The following is a 10,477-nucleotide window of genomic DNA, read 5'->3' as shown; positions in this document are numbered from 1 at the left end:
GCGAAAAAAGGTAATAGTACTGTTCTCTGGTCCCCTCCATGGAATGATCAGGTAGTGCAGACAAGAAAGCAACGTGGAACACGTGGCTCCAATAAACGAACATCACTGTAGCTATAAATAACGGACTCGAATCACAAGGAAAGGGGCTGGTTTTTTGGGAAGTTACACACATACTATTTTCGGTATCTACGTACGAACCAGTCGCGCTATCTACATAGCGCCTCCCTTACCCGCGCTACCGGACTCATAGCATTTCACTAGCTATTCTGGATATACAGGTAACGTTCCTTGAACATAAACCGTATCCTCGACGCGAGCCATCGGTAACCGGACTATCCGCTGATGGTGGATCTATGTTTAACCACCCCTGTTGAGATCCTCATCTCGCGAGGGGTTATTCATGGTACTCCAGACCGAAGAGTTAAACTCAATTGACCCTTAAATCCCCTTTCAATGATGTCAAGCATGGACCGAACCCGACCCGATTATTGTATGCTTGATCAAGTATAGATTGTATGTACTCTGTATTTGTGGTAATGATGTAGAAGAGGTAGGGAATTTGAGGTGGAAGTGACAGGTGCACAACCGTATCCAATCACCGTACCACTTACATGTGCGAACAGGGTAGACTTTTGGTAATTTTATTTTTTCTGCTAACGCGTTCGTTTTCTGCTAAAAGAAAGCTTAGTTAATTTTTAGATGTTTACATGTGGTCTGTGGATCTAGTTTCTACAATCGTCTACACTTTGACCTGTATTTAATCTGATTATGCGGAGTAAATTATAATTATTATTATAATTATTATTATTATATAATTATAATAATAATAATAATAATAATAATAATAATAATAATAATAAGCATCGACATAATATTGTCCGGGATTCCCTTGTTGATGTTTGTTATCGATCTGGGATTTCAGCGAGAAAGGAGGTTGACATTGGGTTGTCTGGAGGGAACGACAGGGCCCTCAGACCTGCAGATGTGTAACTTTATTCCTGGGATTGTGGTCGCGATGTTTGTGTTGACTTGACAGGGTCTTCTCCTTTGACACAGTCTGGGCTTTCTGACTTTGTCCCTGGACGTGCTGTGATTGATGCGGCTCGTCGGAAGTGGGTCAAGTACGAATCTAGTTGTCTGGCGTTTGGTTATGGTTTCATTCCTTTCTCATTTTCTTCCCTTGGGGAATTAGAGAAGGAGGCTGTTTCTTTGCTAAAGCGGGTTCAGAAGAGTTCGATGGCGCAAGATATTGGTGCCAGTGCTGCTGCTCATATTTTTACTAGGATAGGTTTTGCTATTGCTAGAGGTGTGGGGGCCCAGATTGTCTCTAGGCTTCCCACTAATTTTTTGTAAGTTTTAAAACTTTTAAGTTTATTATTATTATAATAGTAATAATAATAATAATAATAATAATAATAATAATAATAATAATAATAATAATAATAACTATAACTAATACTAATAATAATGGTGACACTTTTACTATTCACCATAGCACAAGTATAAATTTAAATACCCTCAACTTTGGAGGTACTTTGATAAATATGTATTTAATTTTTTTCCCTCAACTTTGGAGGTACTTTGATAAATATGTATTTAATTTTTTTTCTTAAATTTTTTTTTTTTTTCATCACCGTTTTTTAACAACTTTTTTAACTACATTTTCCCCCTTTTCTTTTCACTCTTTTTAAACGTTTAGTTATTCGAGCGTTAACCGTCTTTTTAGATGTTAAATTAACTGATCGCTAACCGACAAAAACCATCCAAACAACAGTTAACCGTTTTTAAAAAGTTAAGTTAAACAACCATTAACTGATCAAAATCATCCCGCAATGAAGCGCGGTTCTTTATCCTCGTTATAAACTAAATGCAAAACAATCAGGTTATTAATTCTTATTTTTCGTGTTGTTAACGGGGGCTTTTATTTTTATTGATTAATAATTAAAGTGTTAGCATATGGTAGTTTTTGACTATTTTTAGTTCATGGTAAAATGTGCTATATGTGTTACCAGTTGTAAAATTCTTTTGGTTTAGTAAACAGTACTGATTTTAATTAAGTTTAGCTATTTGTTTTTTTTACCCGCACTCTACAAGATTGTTCGAGTTTGGATAGGAGTATTGCAATGTATTGGGATGATAAACACAGCTAGCCCAAATTCATCTGAAAACAATGGGCCTAAATAAACAACTAGCCCAATTGCTTCCTTTCATTTCGCGAGTATTATTCCACTCTGTTCATCTCAAAATCCCAATTCCCTTATCCATACATGAAATCAACCAAATGAATTAACTCTGCAAACCAATCGAAACACCATTACAAAATCACGTTACTCTTTATAACCTGGTAAGTTTAAAGCTCATACATCTTACTTCTTTTGCTTGTATTACTGTTTGTTATCACTCTTTTTTCTCTCTTTCATTTACCTTATTAAATTTCAATTTCTCTGTTGCTTTATATGTTTATTGTGTTTAATTGATTTTTAGGTTGAGTTACATGAGGGAATTTGTGTATCTGACTATTAATTTGAGATTTGAAGTCACAAAAAATAATACCCTAATCCATCAATACATATGAAATCATTCAAATGAATCTACTCTGTAAATCAATAGAAAACCTATCTTTCACTTTTAATTTGAATCCCAGTTTCAAATCCCCACATACATCCCAACAATGTTATCACTCCTTCAAACTCCCCACCACCAAAATCCGCCAATGCCGCCGTTCAACCACACTCTCTGCCACCGCCAATCACCACCCATCCGATATCGACATGGTAGAAACCAAAGATGGAATCTTCACTGTCAAACCTAAAAAAGTCGTCATCTTATGGGACCTCGATAACAAACCTCCACGTGGGCCCCCTTACAACGCGGCACTTGCTCTCAAAACTGTCGCTAGTCATTTCGGTGAAATTGTCGACATGTCTGCTTACGCGAATCGTCACGCGTTTATTCATCTTCCTCATTGGGTACGCGATCAACGCCGTGATCAACGCGTTCAAGATATTAACGAACGAAAAGGTCTTTCTACTCCTTCTGAACTGTATATTTGTAGTGTTTGTGGTCGTAAATGTAAGACTAATTTAGATTTAAAGAAACATTTTAAACAGTTACATGTTAAAGAAAGGGAAAAGAAAATGAATAGAATGAAATCATTAAAAGGAAAGAAACGGCAACGTTTTAAAGAGAGGTTTATTAGTGGGAATCATAAGTATATGGAAGCTGCGAGGAGTTTAATTACGCCGAAAGTGGGGTATGGGTTGGCGGGTGAGTTGAGGCGGGCCGGGGTGTTTGTTAAGACGGTTGAGGATAAGCCGCAAGCGGCGGATTGGGCGTTGAAAAGACAAATGATGCATTCAATGAGTAGAGGGATTGATTGGTTGGTTTTGGTATCGGATGATTCAGATTTTGTTGAGATGTTAAGAAGGGCAAAAGAGTCAAATTTGGGAACGGTTGTTGTTGGTGATTGGGATCGAGCGTTGGGGCGGCAAGCGGATGTGTGGATTTCGTGGGGTCGAGTTGAGCGTGGTGAGATTAGTGAAGAGGATTTGGTGATTAGGAGTAGAGATAGTGAGTTTGTTGATGATGGTGATGTTGAATATGTGTCGAGTTTTGATGGTGACGAAAAGAGTATGATTTTAGATGGTGTTTTGGATAAGTTAGTGGCGAAAAGGAGTGAGTTTAATCAGTCCAAGATTTCGGTGTTTTCTGAAGGGGAAGAAGATGAATTTGATGAAGATGATGTGAGTGATTACTTATCGGATAGTGATGATGAGGAAGAAGAAGATGATTGGTACTTGTGACAGTCGGAAAATGTACTTAATGACATCTTATTGCATCAATGGTCTGTGAAATGTGCAGGCGTATTATTGACCAACATTGACCAAAATTTATGGTCTTACAGATTATGATATTATTGATGTAAAGTTTTGTTCTCAAGAATGACATTGGCCATTCAATGTTTGAATGTATATTATATTTCTGAAGTTGATGATTTGTATTCAAGGACCTTATGATTTCAGTATTCAAGGACAACCAACACAAAACGCTGTATTTGAAGTAGTTCTACCTGGTTAAGTTCCATATTGGTTTCAACTTGCAACTAGCTTGAGTTTACAGAATTTAGTATCAACTTCAACATTAAGCAACATAATATAATTGACTTCAAACGACATCTTGCTCCGAGAATGCAACATTTTATTGATAAGATATCCCTGTACAAAGCTATAAGCATGATCACTACAACATTTTTTTTTTGGCAAAAATAACGAAAACTCATATAGAAACAATTATATAGAAGTGAGATCATTTTTCAAAAGAAAACGCCCTCAACAGAAAATAAAAATAAACGTGGAAGCTAGTACATAAAAAAGCAACCAACTAAACGATAACTATTTATAAACGAGCCTTCCTAAAGATCTTGAAAAACCTTAAACCAAACTAGAAGTATTATACCGAATACTACACGATAATAACAGGATAATAATCACTACTACGTGCACGGAGATATTAGAAAGTAATCAAGTTTAGGCCACTTGTAGTGGTCCGCCACCCAACCCGCCACTGGTCCGCCACCCTCTCACGCCCACCACCAGCATTCCGCCACCCGGTCCGCCAGTGAGACCCCTCACGACTCTAACGGTCGAATGTGGGGCCCACTTAATTTCTTTTTTCTTTTTTCCCCAACGGCTAGATTCTTTAATTTTTATTTATTTTTTTTCTTTTACATATTTATTTATCTATCTATATATACAATCACATACTACACAAACATAGCCACTCAACACTCTTAATCTTTATTCAATCTCAAACACTCATACACTTTCAATCTTCCATTCCAAAAAAAATGTCTCAACCAAATAACAACGATTTCTTCAACCATATGTTAAACAATCCAATCCCGTCACCGAATCATTCATCATCGAACCAAGCTAGCAATTGTTTCCAAGCTAAACTAGTTTTTCTCAACAACAACAACAACAATTTGTTCCATCACAACAACTACCATTTCAACAACAATTACAATTTGTTCAACCACCAACACTACCATTTCAACAACAATTACAATATCAAAACATGAATCCATACTATACAAAACCACAATTTCCTATTAACCAACAACAATTCTTTTCACAATCTCAACAACAACAACTTCCATACATGCCACAAAATTTAACACAACTGACGGTTGAAACCGTACCCGAAACACAACCCGAGACCGAAAAACAAAAAGCTAAAAGAAAAGGAAAAACTAAAGTAACCGAAGGAAGCGAAAAGCCAAAACGTCAATTAATGCATTGGACTGCGGAAGAAGAAGAAATTTTGGCCGAATGTTGGCTCGATGCCACGGAAAATCCGAAAATTGGAAATTCACAATAGCCCGAATCGTTTTGGAATACAGTTGTATCCAACTATAATCAAGTCGCCGATCGAAAAAGAAAGAACGATCAAATAACCAAAAAATGGGTGAAAATGGCAAGAGATATCAAAATCTTTATTAGTATTTACAACCAATTAAAAAAAAGTTGGCCAAGTGGAGCTAATGACTCGGATGTCATTGAAGCGGCGCGTGATGAATATCAGAAGCGTCAAAGTGCTGCGTTTACGCATTACAAAGCATGTCAAGTACTCAAAAGTTGTCTGAAGTTTTGTGTCCCGGATGGCATAATGACATCCTGTAGGCGTCCAATACCGGAGTCACCCATCACTTTGGGGGACGATCAACCTTTAAGGGTTGATCCAAACCCCGATCACACTACTTTATTCGGGGAAGACGCAATCCGGCGTCCACCGGGTCGACTAGCCGGTAGAAAAAGCCGAAAGAGTTCGGCTTCGTCCGACGCCGCCTCGTCTTGTTCATCCGAAGAAGTTCGTTCTCAAATATTCGTAGCCCAACAAGAAATTGCTTTAACTCAAAAACAAAAACGACAGTCGGCTTTAATGAAAGTAATGAATCGCGCCTTTCGAATTTTCAACACAAGCATCAACCAGGACTTTCCAACGGAAGACCAACAAATACTTCAAAAGTATCGACAAAAAATGAAGACGATCTTGTTACCGACGAAGACATCGAAGAACAACAAAACGAAGACGAAGACGACGACCCGACACCACTCGAGTAGCTCGTTTTTTTTTTAATAATAAGTTTGTATTTTTTTATTTATTTTGTAACGTTTTTTTTTATTTTATGTATTGTCTTTTATTTTTAATTATGTAATATTTTTAATTTTTTAATAATGTAATGTTTTAAATTTATTTAATAAAATGTTATTGATATTTATTTTATGTATTTAAATAATAATTTAAAATTGGTTAAAGTTTGAAATTGAGTGTATGATTGTGAGGCCACTTGCTATCGTTATACTCTTTCACTATCATTTTCCCTGCCACATCAGCGCCACATCAGCACAAACCCTTTAACATTCCTTTTACATTCCTTTCACTAGACACTCACTATCATAAATTTCACCACCTCACTTTACCCATTTTTATTATTATTTAAAACTTAAAATATAAATATAAATAACATTTATAAAAAAATACAAATAAAATTAATAAAAAAGACGATTACATTAGATAATAAAAATACGATTACAATAAAATTAAAATTAAACTACGAGTACAAAAAAAAACACGAGTAAAAAAAACACGAGTACATAAAAAAACACTAGTACATAAAAAAACACTAGTACATAAACAAAATACGATTAATAGGTATAATAACCATCCGCACTACCATCGGTTTCGTGAGGAAGCTCGTCCCAAATATGTTTCGTATACAACACGACATTTGCGGATTTGATTATTTCGGTTTCGAGTAGCCACGCCCATTTATCGTTATCCTCGAGCCACTCGAAGACCTTGTTTTCGCTATTCCAGTATGCAAAATGCGAAATCTCATCGCAATGAGCGTTTCGCCTTAAATAATCGAACGACTCGCCAACTCGAAGGCCCGTAACTGGCACATCTACATAATCGACCCCCCACCGACGTAGCGGTCCATGTCATCGGAAAACAACCCGCCGCCGTGAATCTCGAACGTAACAGTGTTTGTGGAAACCATTTTTGTGTATAAAATTTGAGAGTGAAAATTTGAAAGAGTTAAAAATTGAAAGTGAGAATGTATGTTTTTGGTTAAGTAATGGGGCATTTATATAGAAAATGGGTCGGAAAAAAGAAAAAGAAAAAAAAGGGCAACGGATTAAAATTTCAAAAATTTGAAGTGCGCCCCACGTATTCACCCGTTACTCCCGTTGCAGCAGCCACTGGCGAAGCCAGTGGCGGAATGCTGGTGATGGTGGTGATACGGTGGCGGTGGGTGGCGGAGCTGGGTGGCGAGTGATAGCAAGTGGCCTGAGGGTTTAGTGAAAGGAATGTTAAAGGGTTTGTGCTGATGTGGCGCTGATGTGAAGGAGAGAAGTTCAGTGAAAGAAGAGAACAATTGTGTGTGGCCTTATAGAATTGTCAATTTCTTAGTTTTCTGCTGGACACGAGTGTACAAAAAAAAGTAAAAAGTACTACACAATTGAAATATATTACATTGTGTTGGGACTAATTGATTATATTTTATGTGCATGGTTATAAGTGGGTTTAATATTTTGTATTGTTATATATATGTACAAGTAAAGTTTGGCAAACGTTATTAGGTTATTAAAGTTAGGATTAATTTATGTTATTTGTTTTAATTAATAGGATAGTTTGAAGAGGTACTTGTGTTGACTGGATCTTGTGGGAGGTGTGGAGCAAGTGATGAGTTAAAGCTGTTAGTTGCCGACTTTTTAGTAGAACACGTGGTTATGTACGTTGGTTACTTAGTTTTATTAGGAGGTGGTGTATTTACTATATATATATATATATATATATATATATATATATATATATATATATATGTGTGTGTGTGTGTGTGTGTGTTTACTAGATTTATGAGCCCGTGCGTTGCACGGGTATTCATTCGCAAACATTAGCTTTTTAAACTTATATATGAAATACCGATATTATAAGAAAAGTGTCAAAAGTACTGTTGTGGTTGAATTAGTAAAATATGTTTTTAAACAACACAGATTAGTAAAATATTTTTATGCTTCATAACAGCTTTATAAAAAGAGAAATACCATTATGTTAATAGCTGTTATTCTGAATTTTTCATTGTACAAAAAAAATATATACTATAATGTTCAAACACACAAATCAAATCCCTAACCATAATTCAAAAACAGGGAGACAAGTTGCTCTACAAAATCAACCTTTTCAGTTGTATCATATTCATGTACTTCCCACCATTGCAACCTGAACGAAACGTAACTTATAATCATGTAAATGTCAATTGTCAAAATACACGTATAATCATCATGTTCATGTAGAACCATAATCACTCTATCCAAAAATATAAAATAAAGTAAAACTTCAAGTTATAAGCATTACCTTTCATCGGAGATAGGCCTAAAAATGCAGTTGTCGGGTTACCCAAGAAGCATAGCCAACCATGATTATCTATTCATGAATAATTGTTAATAATTAAGTTACCTATTTCAAGAAGGAGTACATCCCCAACCCTAACACCATACGTTCAAGCGACATTGTGTCATAATAGGATAGAAAAATTATAGTGACTTCTTCCATGTCATGCACTTTCTTTATAGATATGTTCAATACATAGAAACACATAATGGTGCATAGATATGACAATTCCTCAGCTTTGCTGGATTTGGAATGAATGTAGTTTAACCATCGGACTCTGTCATCATCGACTTACTATGATAAATTTGAACAGCTAATACACAAATCTGAACATCTAAAAAACAACCTGCAAGTGATTAGAATTTAAAACATTAAATTTAGTTGTATATATTGTTGGTGCATAATCCCGAGTTCTATTATGTAATAAGTTCTATTAGTTTTGTATTTCGTATTTCAGTCATGTATAAACATTGTCATTAATACTTTGTATTTGAATTGCTTAGTATAATGTCGTGAAATGGTTAAGAGCAGTTGGTTGGCTGCTCAGACCATCGACCGATGGTAGGGACCATCGGTCGAGGGACTCTCACCATCGGCCGTAGGTCACAGACCACCGGCCGATGGTCACTGAAGATATATATATATATATATATATATATATATATATATATATATATATATATATATATATATATATATATATATATATATATATATATACGGGTTTTGTGGTTCATTGCAAGGTTACACACCACAAACCCTTTAGCCGTCGTATCATTCTGTGTTTATCGTTCCAGACCAATTCCCAACCGAATACAAGGCTCTAGGCATCGATTATATCAACTATTTGTTGGTTAGATTGATCCCGATAGTTAATTAAGTATTCGACTCGCCCTAGTTATCGTTTTCGCCGTTAATCTAGGTTAATACGTTTGATCTAAGGTCCATAGTTCATCTACAAAGTGGTATCAGAGCCTTAGAGTTGCTGATCCAAACGTTTTTGAGTCGATTTGATAGTTTTTTTTGTTTTAGGGTTTTGGTCAAAACGGGTTTTCAATCAAAAGTTGAAATTTTTACGTTTAAATCTTTTATTTTCGAGTCTATTTTTGTTCAAGGGTGTTTTTCTGAGGTTTCTATCGGTTTTGTTTAAGTCTAGAACGTTAAATTTGATCAAGATTGAAGTTTTTGTCGAAAAACCCTAGTTTTATCTGCCCAGAATTCGTAAGAACTACCCTCGGCCGATCGTCCTCGACCATCGACCGTTCGTCACGACCCTCGACCGTACGTCAGACACAATCGACCGATCGTCTAGCAGTGAACCGGAGGACATTCTTTCATAACTTAGAACTGTTTGTCTTAACCATCGGCCGTTCGTCTTTTGTCCATCGGCCGATCGTCTGTTATCATCGGCCGACTGACTCGTCCATCGACCGAAGGTCCTTACGCTAAGATTGAGCTACTGAGTTTTCACCATCGGCCGTCAGTCTTAGACCTCTGACCGATTGTCACAGTCCTCCGACCGATCGTCTCGTCCTTCGGCCGATCCACTTTTGAGACAGAATCTTTCAATTGCACTTAAGTATTCTTAATCAATCTTAATCAGCCAAAATGTCTGCTACTAATGAACAAATGACAAATGAATACAGCGCGTTAGTAATTGCACCTGGACTACAAAAACTGTTACTTAATGAAAGTGAATCTGGATCAGCGAATAAAGTACCTAGACTTGACAACCTTAAGAATTTCTTGGACTGGAAAGTTAGGTTTGTTATTTACTTAAACGGAGTTGACTCTAGACTTTGGGAATGTATTGAGAATCCGTATGTATGGCCATGCGGAGCAGATGGTGAACCCAAAGAAACTTCACAGTTTAGTCCCACAGAGCGTGAAGAGTACAATCTTGAGTGTAGATGTTATGCTCAGCTAACCCAAGCGTTGTCTAAGGAGATTTTTCAGTAATTTAAGAACCGGAATAAAACATCATATACTATCTGGTTGGCTCTTCAATCAGCAACAGAGG

The 10,477-nt window shown here is 36.4% G+C and overlaps 1 protein-coding gene across 1 annotated transcript; it reads left to right on the top strand.

Annotated features, from left to right (window-relative positions):
- The first annotated feature begins 2,280 nt into the window (after nt 1-2,280).
- On the top strand, nt 2,281-4,057 carry LOC139892247 (uncharacterized). The gene is made up of 2 exons (XM_071875291.1): nt 2,281-2,344; nt 2,485-4,057. The coding sequence occupies exon 2, from the start codon at nt 2,586-2,588 to the stop codon at nt 3,801-3,803; it is 1,218 nt and encodes a 405-aa protein (XP_071731392.1). The 5' UTR covers nt 2,281-2,344; nt 2,485-2,585; the 3' UTR covers nt 3,804-4,057.
- Nucleotides 4,058-10,477: the final 6,420 nt, after the last annotated feature.

This window comes from Rutidosis leptorrhynchoides, chromosome 2, assembly GCF_046630445.1.
Source record: "Rutidosis leptorrhynchoides isolate AG116_Rl617_1_P2 chromosome 2, CSIRO_AGI_Rlap_v1, whole genome shotgun sequence".
Lineage (NCBI taxonomy): Eukaryota > Viridiplantae > Streptophyta > Magnoliopsida > Asterales > Asteraceae > Rutidosis > Rutidosis leptorrhynchoides.
This window is presented reverse-complemented; position numbering and strand designations above follow the sequence as displayed.

What these genes read in the sequence shown, in the direction of transcription:
- LOC139892247 (XM_071875291.1), top strand. Translation starts at nt 2,586, where the DNA reads ATGAATCTACTCTGTAAATCAATAGAAAACCTATCTTTCACTTTTAAT.